Source organism: Anas acuta, chromosome 19 (assembly GCF_963932015.1).
Source record: "Anas acuta chromosome 19, bAnaAcu1.1, whole genome shotgun sequence".
Taxonomy (NCBI): Eukaryota; Metazoa; Chordata; class Aves; order Anseriformes; family Anatidae; genus Anas; species Anas acuta.
Genome location: NC_088997.1, coordinates 7,738,781 through 7,754,251, shown reverse-complemented (window position 1 = coordinate 7,754,251; position 15,471 = coordinate 7,738,781). Strand labels below are relative to the sequence as shown.

General features: G+C 43.0%; 1 protein-coding gene across 1 annotated transcript in view; it reads right to left on the bottom strand.

The window, feature by feature from the left end:
- RABEP1 (rabaptin, RAB GTPase binding effector protein 1) overlaps positions 1-7,335 on the bottom strand; it is a 52,233-nt gene extending 44,898 nt beyond the window's left edge. Inside the window, exon 1 of the mRNA XM_068656438.1 lies at positions 6,988-7,335. Coding sequence (XP_068512539.1) covers positions 6,988-7,021 — 34 coding nt within the window. The 5' untranslated portion in view covers positions 7,022-7,335. The remainder of the gene's footprint in view (positions 1-6,987) is intronic.
- Positions 7,336-15,471: the final 8,136 nt, after the last annotated feature.

Genomic DNA, 15,471 nt, shown 5'->3' with positions numbered 1-15,471 from the left:
CTTAGACAAAAATTTAGGAAGGTGAAAGAATGATCTTTCTTCTTTACAATTTTGCATATTTTTCTCTTTTTTTTGCCATTTAAATAGCATTTCAAGCCTTGTTGCAACTGGCTGGAAATTAAAAACATGCATCAACAAAAGCAGCAACACAAATCACGCAGTCTATTCGGGATACTTTCTTAAAGCCTTGGCAACACTGCTCAATCAACAAAGCTGGGTTGGTCTCATCCTTGGTTAATCGCTTCCTCTCACCTACAAGCCATACCCTCAGGAGCATCCACAGAAACAATTCTGCTGTCTTTCAATTATTGATTCTGATTTTCTTTGCCATGTATAATTTCTACAGAACACAAATGACATAACAATTTTATTGGAAAGGTTATTTTCAGAAGCCACAAAACAAGGAGAAGAACACAAAGAAATTCCCACCTAAATTTAAATTTCTTCCCTCGGTGTGAAGCACCACAGCACAACAAGCCTCTCTTCTTTATTAAATCAGGCTTGGTAGACTTTTTGTTCGTTTGTTTTAAGCTCTTAAGATCTATTTTGCAGTTATGGTGGGGACACGAGGCAACACAGGGCTCTAGCAGCCTGCAGCACGATGTGAGGAGTCACACAGCGGGCTGCCTGCCCTGCTCCCTACCCAAGCCACGTCTTCAGACGTGGTGAGGTTTGGGGCTCTTGTGTTTCTCTACCGTTCCAAAGGAGAACAGCAGTTAACCTCCAGCAATTAATTTCTGCAATCCGTGATGCATATAACCGCTTTGGTTTACAAATAAAGAAACCAAGGTAATAAAGAATCAGATGTCAGCCAATCTCATGATAAATAGGTGAGTAGCTGAGGTCCAACGCCTGCCAAACTCTACAGCTGGTTCGGAGAAAACACTGAATCTGCATGAGATGCATAAGGCAGTGGGGCTAAAAAGCAGGTGAGTACCTGCTCTGTACCAAGAGGAAAGCAAGAGAAGACCTTCTCTTTTTAATAAAAGCTGGTAAGATCTTAAAAAAAAAAAAAAAAAAAAAAAAAAAAAAAAAAAAAAAAAAAGGAAAAAAAAGAAAAAAAAAAGTCCACAACAGAACAGCAAACAAGCTAAGAATCAGCATAGCTGGCAAGCAGTGCTGCCTGGAAAAGAAAAGAAGAAATTTTTCATGAAGAAAGTGCACTCCTACAATTTTCTCCAGCAGCAGAATGGAGGCATGGAGGCAGGATACTGAGGACATCCCAACCAGAGAGCAGAGCAAACAAAGGCTGGAGCAGAAACAGGGGTTGTCCACAGATGGGAGGCAGCAAAAGGCCTGCAGGAGGGAGAGCAGTGTTTAAGGAAGAGGAGGTGATGGTGGGTGGGAAGGAGCCCTGAGGAAACCAGAGGATGAGCTGAGCAGCAGCAGTTGTCCAGGACGGTCAAACAGCCGCTTGGCCTTGGAGGGGAAGCATCCAAAGGTCACGCAAGGCGACGTTTCAGAGGAATTAACCAGTCACTTAGCTGTGTGGAAACAGAAATTGCCAGGGGAGACGGAAACAGATGTGAAGGGTGACATGAAAGCTTTCATTTTATTCTCTGTTGTATGTGGAGGGGCTTGACCACAGAAGATGAGCACGGGATGAGGACAGGAGGGAGAACAGAGGCACCGCAAGGCAGCTGGCTGCCAACAGAAGTCGTGGCTGAAAGAAGCAGACATGAGTAGGAAAAAAGGAAAACAGGAACAAAACAAAACACATTTGTGAGGTTTTCTCAATAACTGACTTGGGCACACTATAAGCTAAGAAGAAAGCAATTACAGAGACAGACCTCAAGTGGCCCTTCTGGTGTCAAGGATACCTAGGGAGGTTTCCTCTGTTCTGACAGGTGAAATTAGTGGTTTTTCAGTCCCTTTTTATTTTTTTATTTTTTTCCTAGAACCCCCCAGGCCTCCTTTATAAAAAAAACAGACTTAAAGCCTTCTCACAACAGAGTTATTTTTTAAGGGGTTTGTGGAAGGCAGCACAGAAGTAGCACCTGAGTGACAGGGGTCTGAAGGCCACGGGCTGAAATGCTGCTGGGTTAGAAAGAAAATACATCAGTCAGGCCATCCATCTTCATTTTGTACTTACAAGCTACTATGCAAATGAAAGACATCATTACATTAACGGATGTGCTGCAGTTCTGCACTCTGAAGGTACGATACGCACCATTAATAATGAGACACAACAAGCCAGCGTTTTTCTCAAGCACCAGGGATATTTCAGCAAAGTACTCAAAAGCAAGCCTGTATTTCCTGAAAAATACAGAAATCCTACCTCAGGGTACACTCCTCACATGTTCCTCCTATGCCAATTTATATAAAGATGTCAAATGATTTACATTTTTCCAGAGATAATTCATCATCATGCTTAACTGACTATACCATGACTAAAATTACACAACACTTATCCTATTTATAGAGTAACTTGCAGAGACTAGCACCAGTAACTCAGACTCCACTGGCGCAGGTACTGGAAACAACTCTGCAAGTAACGACTACGAACCACTCAGAAGCACTAGACCTTTGGAAAGAAAGATGTTACTCTTAAACACACACAGAATGGCATTTACAGCTAGTCCTTGTCTTGTTTTTCTTTCCCACCCCAGCCTTGTTGTCAGGTACAGTTTGGAAGTCTGCTTGGTAAGTGCTGCTTATCAGTGCTATCAGTGCTTATCTTGGAAGACTTCAGTCAGAGCAAAGCCATAACCTCATGCTTTTTGTTTTAAATACAAACCTTTATTTAAACAGAATTATATACATACATATATATATATATCTAATATAGAAAACTTCACATCTTAGAAGAATTTTTTAATAAAGTGCCTGCAGCGAAAGCCTGCCATTCAACCATCTCCCGTTATGAAGCCAATGGGATCTGGTCCACTCCCACGCTGGGAGACGTTGTTTGTTTTAGCTTCTTAAAAGTTTTAAAACAAAATTCCTTCCTCAATCACTTCCAAGGGAGCACACACAAACTAGTTCCGCAGTGGGAATCCGCTCCACCCACAAAGGGCTATGGGAAAGCAGCTAAGCATCTTGAGGCAGCAGGCCAGAAAGGACAGAAAACATTTCGGAAGGCCATCTTGTCAATGATGGTGGTGAACTGGCCAAGAAGCAATAAAACCGGGCAGAGAATTTTTATTTTCCAGAGCTTAAAATACAAGAGAGAGACAGACAGTCCATGTCATAAAGTATATTCACTCTGCCTTCAGGCAAGTCAATAGCTAATTTTAACAAACAGGGTCACAGCATTTCTCAAAATTGAGAGAGAGATTTGGGACTTGGCTTCATATGGAAAGCAGACACCCTGAATGTGCATATTTCCACTCCAGAGCAAACCGACCTGCTGAGCTGACCAAAACTTCCTCAGAAATTCTAAGAGGTGTATGTTCGAGGTGTCTGCCTCACTTCTGAAGCCAAATTCCAGATGGGTCCACTGAACAAACAGAAAAATCTACAACTGAAAAAGAGATGTGTTCATTTGTGTTGATTTTTTTTTTTTTAATTGAACATGTTTGTTTAATAACTGTTAAATAGCATGCTAAATTAAAAGCAAGCAAAATGAAAGGGAAGGAATTTGGGGGCTCTTGGAAAGTACCAGCAATTCTGCAGTTAGTACCCAAGAGACAAGAGTTTAACTTTTGACAGTTACATCAACAACACAGCTAAACTGCAGTGCTCAAAATCAGTCCCTTACCAACCACACCTAGCTTTTGAGATGAGTAATAGCATATTTAGATACTTCAACTTCATTTTAAAAGTGGTATGTGTAAGGAAAATAACTAGAACCATATTAAGTGGCTAAGGCTTAAGTTTCGTTAGTTCATTGTCTATGTGACATTCCAGACCCCTCCACTGGCAGCGGCCAACCTCTGAGGCAAGTGAGAAGTACAGCGACAGCAAGATCTCTGCTCCTGTCGGGAGGATCCCACGGTACTGATACGAGGCAGCAGCACAGCCCTCGGTGCTGCCAGTGGTACTAAACCCAAGATGGCAATGTCTTCCAACCTCCTGCATGCAGCTGAGCGCTTCTCTGCGCTGACAGCTGCCATCTGACTCTGACCACAAAAAAGAGACAGCATTTTCACTGGCCTGAGCACAGGAGTAAGAAAAAGTGACTCCGATCACCTGGCTGGTGATTTTTTTCTTATAGTGTTCAACAGACCATGCCACTAAGGGTTTCCCTTATCACAGAGTATCAGAGGTTACTATTTACCAGCCTGAGCGTACCAACAGTTTAAATTCACTAGTGCGGTAAGGAGAGTTCAATAATTTGCAAATAATAACAGCAAGGATATGCAAATTAAGTCTTGAAGAATTAGCGCTTTATGTAGTAGCAGCTCCCTCATTGAAGCATCTTCCAGATATAAGAAGGAGCGACATCAAACCCCAAACAATCTGACAGGGAAAAACTATGTCAAAACATTTTATTTGGTAACCTTATTTTCAGAGATGGCAAGCATCCAGATCTGAAATAAGCCCAAGGAAGCTGCCCACCTTAAAAATATGATTTATTATTTTATTTATTTATTTTACAAATCAGGCATTACCATTCCAGTCATATCACCTAGATGACACATGTTAATAAAAGAAATCCACAAAAAAGCCACCTTGACCAGGATCAATGAGCACACACCTACTTGCAGCAGAGGTTGCCACAATCAGCTAAGAGTTAACAGCACAGTGCACCAAGCCACATGAGCAGCCAGAGGACTCTGCACTTAGCCTTTTGCGATTGTTATCATATGGAAACTCTATTACCCCATACAAAAGAATTAGAGGGTTATTAACTTCTATACTAAGCCAAAGTACAAAAACAGGGTAGGACCCAACATCCATTCTTCTCCTCTTTCTTTGTGTTACTCTACCTCTCTTTTGGTACCATTTTCATTTCAGTATGGGCTTTAGAATTGAATATATATTCTAATATAATATTCCTCTCACATTGTTTCATTATTATTTTTTTAATGAGACTCTTTTATACTTGCTTTCAACAACAAAAAAATGTAGCCAATGCATCTTGCACAGGTAAAGAATGCGCACAGTATTTACAACCAATGTCAGTAATTATACAAAAGCTGTAACTTTTTCTTGAAGGGCCATACTAATCCAGTGCTGGTTTGTCACATGTAACCTTAAAACAGAAATTACACTGCTCCTCTGAGCAATAAATTCAGTGCGGACAGCCAAAAACACTGAATAAATCACTTCTACTTTTTCTCCATATTAAAACACAACGGAGAAGTTTCAAGGCACACTTTTTGCAAGTTACACAAAAGAAAAAAAAAGCCCATCAGGCTTGAGAACTGCAGTAGTGATAGAAGTGGATGAAAAGAAAACCAAAAACTGGGCCTATCACCGCCAAAGGATGGGGGAGAGGAGCCATTTTAGAAGCTCTCAGTTCATCAGTGTGAGGACACAGCAACAACTTTCAGAATCCATCCAACTTCCAGCCACTTCCCTCCCAACCATGGGTCTTATTTACAGTATCCTCATCTTTCCACAGATGAAAGACATGAGAAGGACAGCAACCCATACCTCTTACAAGACAGACTTCATCAACCTACCAAATTACTAAGTTTTACTCGCACCTTTGTGTCTTTTTAAACAACAGCAAGAACAAAATTCTATCCAACTTGTAACTTCTAACACACAGCCAACATACAACTACCTTTCCTGGTCAAGAAGCAGCAAACATTTGCTCAGTTCCACTGCACACCTACAGCCAGATTCTCTGCAAGAGCCAAGAAGAAAAATTGTCGCAAGCTGTTCTGTAGCTCTCACAAGAAAAGGCTAAAGAACAATAAACAATGGTTATTTGCCACAAAGCACATGAGTAACCCATACCAAGAGCAACCTTACAGTCATGACAGCAAGTAAATTCACCTTCCCACTAGTGCTCTCACAGGACGACCATGCAATCATTGACCTTAATGGAGAAAAATATAAATAAAAAATAAAAAAATCCAAGCACCTCCATCATTAACACTTTGACAAGGTAGACTGAAATCCCCGTAGATTATTAGCACTTTCTTGTGTAACGGCACCAAGCAAAAAAAAAAAGCCCACACAATTCCCTAGATATGCATAATTAAGAATACATGATTGCCCTTTTCTAACAGTACTTTCCCAGGGAAACTCATCTGCTCTCTAAAAAGAAAAAAGAAAAAAAAAAAAAAAAAAAAGAGCTCTGGCATAGCGCCATGCCCGGGTAAGCACCTATCCTTCAAGGCTCTGTACATCTCTCCCCAGCCCTCCTCCAGCATGACCAGCTTCAATTTCAGTTTCTTCCTCTCCTGCCCTTTCCCCACACATCCACACGCTCTGGGATGCCCAGATGGACTTGTCCCTTCAATCCCATCTCCAAACCAAGCACTGATTACAGCTCTTCTGATCCATACACAGCTCTGTAACCTAATCCATGGGAAAAAAAAAAAATCATATTTCCTTGTCTGTAATCCCTCCCAAAACAAATAACCTCCTGCTGACAAAAACCTCCAGGAAAGCTTATCGTGCTCCTACACAGGTAGCCAGGGCTCCTCCCGAGGGGCGAGCTGTCATTTCCTTTGTCTCCTCCAGCACAGGAGCCAACTGTCCCCGCCGGGATCCCGACCTCAGCCTTCTGGGGCTCCTGGTGGCTGCACGCCCGGCGCCAGGCCAGCCCCCGAGCACCTGCTGCGGCCACAGCACCGCGCCAGCCCTGCCCGGCAGCACCCCCCGGCCCTACCAACCTCCCCCCGCCGGGCCTCCCCCGGCCCCACCACGCTGGGGGAGCCGCCCCTACCCCACCACGGCCTCCCAGCCCCCAGCCGGGCCCCTCCGTCCCCTCAGGGCCTCCCCCGGCCGCCTCCCCCCTCCCCGGTTGCGGGGCTCCCCGCAGCCGCCACCCAGGCCGGCGGAGCTCCGCAGGCGAGCCCGGGGCTGGGCAGGCCGCGGCGGCCCGGCCCGGAGCAGCGCAGCGAGGCCGCGTCCCCCCCCTTTTACCGTCCGTCGGGGGGCTCGGGCCCGGCTGGGCCATGGCTCCGGCGGGCGGGCGGCGCCGCCGCGGCCTCCTCCGCCTCCAGCCGCGGCGTCGGAGCGGGAACCGCTACGCCAGGGGGCCCCGGCGAGAGACGGGAGCTGCCGGCCTGGGCCTCCGCCTCCTCCGCCTCATCCTGACAGCGGCCGCCGCCGGCGGGAGGAGGAGGAGGAGGAGGAGAAGGAGGAGGAGGAGGAGGAGGAGGAGGAGCGCCGCGCAGGCGCCCGCGGTGCCACCACGGCACCGGCCGCCGCCACCGGGGCCGTGAGGGCCGGGGCACGGCCGCCTCCCCCCGGCCCCGCGCCCGGTGCTTTGTCACCTCACGGCCGGCAGGGCGGGAAGGGAAGGGCCGCGCCCGGCCCTCTGGAGGCTCCCGCCCGGCTTCTGCCGGCCCCGAGTGGCCTCCAGAGAAGGGCTCCGGGGTTGCCCGGCCCGGGGAATATCCCTGGGGCCGCTCCTGTAAAAGTGTGTTAGCTTTTAGCACCAACGAAATGCTCTTTTGGTGTTTAATGCGGAGAGGGATGCAGGCATGGGCTGGGGAGATGGAGTCTGGAGTCCAGTCACGGGAGCTCTTCCCCTCCCCAAGTCAGGCCTTGGTCTGTGTTGACATTGTGTGAATCCTTCCACCTGACAGGGAAAATACACCTCAAACCCAGCCTTTTTCAATACAGAAAGACATGTACATCCTTCAGGGGCATATAAACCCACAGAAAACAACACTGCAGTGGATAGTATTATAACAAATCCTGCCAAGATCAAGATCTTTCTGGTTGTCTTACAGATTGCACATAAAAAAATCAGTCATTTTTAAGCTGGGGCTCACAGGGCTTCATTCCTACCCCTTGCTTTTAGCCACCTTTCTTTAGGCCTTGCTATCAAACAATTTGTTACGGCAAGACATACTACATTCTGCATTTCATATTACATTTTCACTTAAATACAAAAGTGAAATAGAGGGAGTCTTTAAAAATTATTCCTATACATTTTGCCAATTTTGATTGTTACTTATTTTGCCCAAGTTGAATTAAATCTTCTCAGTTTTTGCTGTTGTAAAAAGTGGTCCCGAAGTAAAGACTTACTTAATCCATGTTTCCAGTGTGAGATGTGAGGCTTTTCTTTTCATTGGAGAACTTGGAATTGACAAATGGTCACAGAATTGCTGGCTTAGTGACAAAATGCTCAAAGGACTGAGTTTCTATCACTTGAGCTCCATTTCAAAAATTTCTTGGCTCCTGCGTATGCTCTTTTAGAAGTAGCTGGATATTATAAGCATTCAGCACAATAAATCATTTAGAAAATCCAGTCCTAACTGTGGGAACTGAAGTCTGGGAACTTTATCCTTGTGTGTGTTACAATGAGTGCCCCCAACCACCCATATTAACAGCTCCTTTCATCTTGTTGGTGTCCAGGCAAAACTGCTCGTGCCAATTGGTCAGGGATCAAACCCTTAAGCATCACTCCCTGCTGCAAAGAGAGTAAGATAATATCAAGCTTGATAACTGTCTACCTACAAACACTTATGAAAGGATAAACGCCATATCCCTTCCGTCACTTCCACCACCAAAATATTGACTGTTGGAATCAAAACATTACAAAATCTGCATCAAAACTCCTGAGCTTAAATATTAATTGGGTTTTATACAGAATTTTGAAGAACAGACAACTCCTCAAGGAGCTCATACTTTTTTTTTTTTTTTCCGCTCCTGTTCTCCAATGTACTAGTTTTATCAGTATAGTTCTTATTTAATCTTTCCTCCTTTTTCTGGATGGCAATTGGACTTGACAGACCCAAAGGTGTATGGAGTATCTATTCACAATGTCTTGAAACCTGGGACAACTGGGTAACTTCCTTTGTGCCTCCCAAAATGTACTATTTAGTGCTAATCACTTGTAGTCCTTATAGTCTTGGTCTCAAAGGCTTTTCCAACATGACTCAGCTAAACCTGAAAAGCACAAAGTGAAGTCTAACAGCAGTTTGCAGTCATGGAAACAGGCCTCTTGCAGTGGCAGAACCAGCAGAGACCAAAAGGCCCAAATCCCAATCTCCATGCTGTAAATGTTAGACAAGTGCTGTGTTAATGAATCAATGACACTTGAGTTAGTTCCAGAGAGCTGCAGGTGGGCAGAGACTTGTTCATTCATCAGAATAATTTTCTCCAGTGATAATTAAGCTCCTAGAATTACATGCACTTTTATCAAATATATTTGGCCTAAAAGTCTAGCACAGGCGTTTTCAGCATTAGTACCACAAGCAGCAGGCAGAAAGGTGTGTGCTCATTAGAGCAAGCTGCAGGAGGAGCTGTCACCTTGCACTCTGCCTGAAATTTAATCTTGCAGGCTTACTGCAGAAGATAAGTTGGCAGCTTTTGTTTAAACAGTAACATCCAGTGACAGGCAGCAAGTGTGTACAGTCCGTGGTTGTCTGGAGACCCAGAGTAAACTGAAGGGGACCGTGGTAATTTGGTTGGGTAGGGCATAGTGAACCCATTTACATAACACATCCAGGAGAGAAGCTTTTTTTTTTTTTTTTCCCTAATAAATAAATAAATAGCAGAAGAGCTAATTAAATCTGTTTTCCTGATAGATCTGTGTCTTGTGGTTGACTGCCTTCAGTCCTTTTGAACACTTAAGTTCAAAATTAAAACTTTTCCTACTTTTTTGAACTTGTAAAAAGATCTTTTTCTGTGGCTTTGCTTTATCCCTTTTTCTTTCATTGCAGCACTTTAATCTCAACCGAAGTATGTATTTTCATTATGCTTTGAAGAATGTAATGATTGCTGCCTTTATCTGTGTAACTAGCCCCAAATCCTAGGTCCGATTGAGTTACCTTGGCTATGTCCCAACTCTGTGTCAGGACAAGACAAAATTACATATGCTTTACATCCACTTGAAGCAAAGTACACAGCTTAGGAAGAAGTCACAGCCAGTCCCTCCATGTGGGTGATCAGGGGACTGGGACTGTGATCAGACCAGTGAGGAGTATGATCACAGCGGCTTTGTTTTACTGGGAAGTGAAGCTAATAAAATACAGAGCTAATTCCTTTGCTTTCAAATGGTACAAGATACCGTTGTTTTGTACCGTAACTAAGCCGATTCTACAAAAATCACAGACTTTAAAAAGAGAAACTGAAGTTCTTGACTTGCAAGGCCAAGTCTACATCTGGTGTGAATTCAGTGGAAAGGGGCTGATGTGTGGCAAATGAGAAGCTGGCTTGTAGAACAGAATTAAAACGGGGATCAAAAAGTTCCAGCAAAGTGTGCTGTTTCCTATTTATATTGCTGTGCTGGCCTGCTGGCCACAAATTAGTCCAATTCCATTGTGCCCTGCATGGTAGGAGTATGCAGTGAATTACAGGCCCTGCTCCCCAATGTAGTTCATCTCATAAACCACCCACTGTTTAATTCAATTCATCCAAGAAAGCTGAGTAACAAGGTAGATTTGGGAAGCTGCTTGCCAAGCTAGACTCCGCAGCCATTCCACAGTGAAGAAAATTGCAGAAGTGAGGACTGTCTGCCTGAGCAACTAGGAGAGCTAACTTTGGAGCAACAGCTTGTATCCCAGGTGACTCAACCAGCAGGCATTACACAGTGAAGGTTTTGGTCTCCTTCACTGGACAAACCGCAAAAAGACGTTGTCTTTAGATTAATGCAACAATAAAGACCTGATATGGTTTGGATGGAGAAAGTAAACATATGACCAGAAAAAAAAAACAAAAACAAAATTGTTCTTATTGCAGGTGAAGCCCGAGAGAACAGAAACTGCACACATTTCTGAGGAAGCACTCAGCCGTTCCCAGCAGCAAGCCTTGGGTTCATTCAACAGGCAAGTAACAGACTTGGCCTTCTAGGAAAAGAAAAGAGGGAAACCAGAAGTTATTGCTTGTACTTTAAATGTTTCTAGGTTTGCCAGAATTTGTCAACTGCTTTTTTTTTTTTTTTTCCTTTTTTTATTTAAGCAAATAAAAAAGCTTAAATAAAAAAGTGCCCTGAGTTTCCCAGTGTTTAAACATTTATTTTCCTCTTGTTGAGATTGATGGCTCATTAGCATTAGGTATTAGTCCTGCAGACATGAGTGTTTGTAGGCTTTGGTTCTTTCTCTTTAATGCAAAGCTTTTGGAGAAAATTTACATTCATCTAAGTATTACCATAAAGAGGTTGGTTAAAAATCCCAAACCAGTCATGCTCTTTCCTTCAAAAGTTATACTGCAATGCAAGGAATGTAGTCTGGAACAATTACATTATTTGCAATGGTAACTTCTTAGCAAACCCTAGAATAGTTTATGTGGTTAAAAACCTTTTCAAGAGCAATTGAAAAATTATGTTATCCCATCGATTGTTTAAAGGATTCCATGTGGTAAAGTTCTTTGAATATATGGGAAGCAAATGAAGCCAGAAAAGAAAATATGGCAGGCAAAAACTGAAGTGCTTGCACTGGCTCTAAATCTAGATATATGCACATTAATGATCTTATTTGAAAGATGTCTATATTAAGATTCAAAAGCTCTCTGGGTTCCCAAGGGGCAAGCTCATTGAATACTGTGATGCACCGTGAAACTAAACAATTTTTCTTATTGCAAAATAACCAGGGAATCAGAAACTCATTACGTGTGCATAACAAACGACACATTAAGAGCATAGTCTTTTGGGTAACTTTGCTCAGCAATACTTCATTAGAGTTGTCATTGCAGGGAGGCACAAAAACAACACCACTTTGCGCTTCCATGCTGCTTCATTGAAAAATCTAAAAATATGCCATAAACCATTCAGACTCACGTCTGTATTAACACAGTCATCTGGATCTGTCTACAGACACCCAGAGAAGGATGCAAAGGGGTTCAGGCAATCCTGGCAAACCTTCCCATAGTGGTTTAAACTGCTGGTGCTATGTAGCTTACTCTGCCTTTGCATTAGAGAGAACTGTTGGAGTGGAACAGAGGGAGAAGAGCAGGACTGTGCTTATGTTTATCCTGAGCCCAGATCTGCCTTCACCAGTGATTTAAGTGGAGATGTTCTACCTCATTTTGCAGTAGTTGGAGGTTGAACACTTCATAGTCCCTCTTGCCAGCCCTGTTATTGTAGCAGGAATTTCTAACCAAACAGAGCAGGCACCAGCAAGGCCCATGTCAGTCACCACATGCTCATTGGACCTCACCCAGCAAAGCCCAACAAGATCCAGCAGTGGGGACAACGAGGGTAATGGAACCCCAGAGAGAACTCTGTTGTCTGTCTCAATTTCCAAGGGATTATACTTTTCTTCAAAAAGTTAAAATAACAATAGAGGGTTCTGCTTTTTGAGGCTGTTTAAGATAGATGTGTTGGAATTGGGAACACTAAAGTGGCAGTGTGGCAAGTATCACATGTAGCAGTGTTTTTCAAAACAACAGACCATGTTAACGTCTCATTCATTCAACTTCCTGATCTTGAGAAGACCAGTTCATTAACATCAGTGAGTCTTCTCAGATCCTCAGGATTGGGCCTTTTATCCCAATTTCTCTCTCTAAGGCACAAGCAGATCAGATATCCCATAAATTCTAATGATTGCCTTGCCCACTTGCCAAGAGAAGGAGGGAATGTTGCAAGTACCGTAAAATTCATTGTCCCATGTGTGTTGTATTAAATGGTGTGGCCAAAAGATTTCCGTGTTAAGACTTCAACAGCAGTGCTTGCTTTGGAGCGTTTTATTAATCCAACCACTGTTAACTCTCACTATGTCTCCCTGAGAACAGTCACTGGAGATATTTAGAACGTGTTATCCAAGAAGTCTGAGCAGGCTTTGTAGAAGCAGTGGACCTTGAAGCTGAAGAGATGTGATAGGGTTTCACAGAATTACCAAATCCCTGCAAATCCTTCAGCTGAATAAGTCCACCGTTCTGAACAATTTGGTCCAGATAGGATTTCTGGATGCTCCAAAAGTCTAGCTTGACCTCCTTCCAAGTAGGACTTTTCAGTGATTCCTGAGCCTTTTTTGTGGCTCTGCCTGTGTCTGTATGTCCAGAGATGGATTTACCTAAATACTTGTCAGTACAAACTTAAATCACACATGTAGGTGAGAGGGTAGACCCAGCTAGTCCAACTGTTTCTCATCTATGCCATCCCATCATTATGAACCTTATATGTCCTATTTTCCTTGATTTCTCCTTGGAGTTACAATGGTTTCTCTTACTTGTCTCTTCATTTTAGTAGGGTGTCCTTTCCAGAGCTGTGTCCCTTATATGCCAACACACCAAATATTTTGTACTTTTACGGTTCCTTTCACTGGGGAAAGATTCTTCTAGTGTACTAAGAGAAGAGAAGGAATTATCTCAGGTTCGAAAGTTGGGAAGCTAAGACCCAGAGAGATAGCATGATTTGCCCAGGGATACACAGAAGTTCAGCACAGTAGGAAAAAAGTAGAACTTATATCTCCTATCTCCCTATAGTGTTTTTTTTTTTTTTTTTTTCCTCCATAAAATATATTTCTTCCCTTTACTTATTCATTACACATTTAAAAAGCTTCCGACCTTTGAAAATAGCTGAAGACAAACATCTGTTGTAAAATGAATATTTCTTAACACTTAAAGAGATCAAATGGACTCATTTTCTACAAAAACTCTGTTTGATTCTTTCAAAAATGTTTGCTGCTGGGATATGCTTTCCTGCCTTTCTCTTTCACCACTCACACAGCATTAAGGAGCTCTCTTCTCCTCTGAGACCACAGGAGGTTTCACATTATGTTGTTAACCTCCTTCAGATCATCTCCTCCATGCAAAATCCAAGTTACATTTACATGCAGACATAATGTCATTCAGCCCACTTTGTGCCACTTAGGTTTCTCTTGTTGCTATGGGGAACATTGATAAGGAACCAATTAGCAAATAAAATATTTGAGGAGGAATGTGAAAACCGCTACTTGGTGGATTTGTGTGTAATAGGCAGTGACATTTTATTTGGCATTTGTCCTTACCTAACTGAGCTTCTTCCACGGCAGCTTGAGCTACATTTTATGTAGTCAAAACATGCTCTTCCCACAGGATTTAGAGGCTTAGATGTATAACTGTATCTGACCCTGGGGAATTTTTACAATTCTCATGAGAAGAGGGCGTTCGCTTACTTTTGAAGTGCTTTTGCTGGCATGAAAGTGCAAAGAGCACCATCCAGTGTCTAATCAGAGTAAATACATAAAATTTCAATGTCGTTGATACAAAAGCATCTCTGCCTATCCCATAGTCAAGCTACACTTGGTGGGGCCCATGGCGATCTAAATAGAAAGAGGCTAGAGTCTGTTACAGAAGGGACTTCTGAAGGAAGACTGGCAAAGTTGTCAGCCTGTCACGAAAACACAAGACAACTGGAAGGTCACAACTTCTAAAAAAAAGAGCTGGATTTATTGATGATTGAGAGAGTAAAGGACACAAGCAGGACAAGGTGGAGGTAGCAATAAATGGGGGTTGGGCAAGAATATAGTAAACAAATTGATTTTATGAAGGCAATGAGGCATGCCAGAACGAGAAAATTGGGCCAGGTCCTTATCCTCTAATCCTTCCCTTTTGGGTAGACCTGTGCGGTGTCAAGAGTTGGACTTGATGATCCTTAAGGGTCCCTTCCAACTCAGGATATTCTATGATTCTATGATTCTATGATTCCCCTTTGTAGAGAGAAATCAGCCAAGGGGCTGGGATGTTGCACTAGCAGCTCAGAAAGTAAGGGAGGAGTGACTTCAGCTGCCCCTGTTCAGTCTTGACAGCCTTGTATATAGCTTGACAAATGTAGGTACCCCTGGGTTTTAAGAATTAAAATGATTCAGAAAAAGATTTTGCACAGAAAGGTGCAATGAGCTGCAGTTCTTATCACAAATGGCTGTAGGATTTGGGGAGGCCAGAGAGAAGGAGCAAATAGGAGAACAAGGAGACTGCAAGGCTAAAAATGGTCAGAAGTCAGAGGAAAAGGCAACAATTAACATTATCTGTGAAGAAGTGACATCCAAATAAATGTCCAAGTAAAAACGTGCAATTTATTTGTGGAATAGTAGTTGTGCAACGGTCTATTGAAAACCTAAGTAAACAAGGAAGCAGGAATTTTGGATATACTATGAACAGTATATTTATTAATCAAAGATGCAGACTGCTCCAGTTTAGCACAGTGTTTGCAGTAACGTATCAGTAATATATCCTCCCTAAAACCAGACTTTGGGCTGGCATAAGTTAGAAATACTATAATCCAAGACAGCCCCTCCGTTGTGTTCAGCATTCCCAGGAACAGCTTAGCATGTGTTTGCTCTTACCCTTTTTATATTGGACTTGCAGAGCAAGACTCACTTCTTTGATTAATATTAAACAGTGTTTTGTTTGTGCCCTGTGGCAGAAGTGCCCAGATGGAGTGGCTTGAATGCTGAAAACATGAGAAGCATTTAATGTTCTGTGGAGCTTTGTTAAAGTTGTCTGAATAGAACATCTGGTATCAAATCTTCGAAT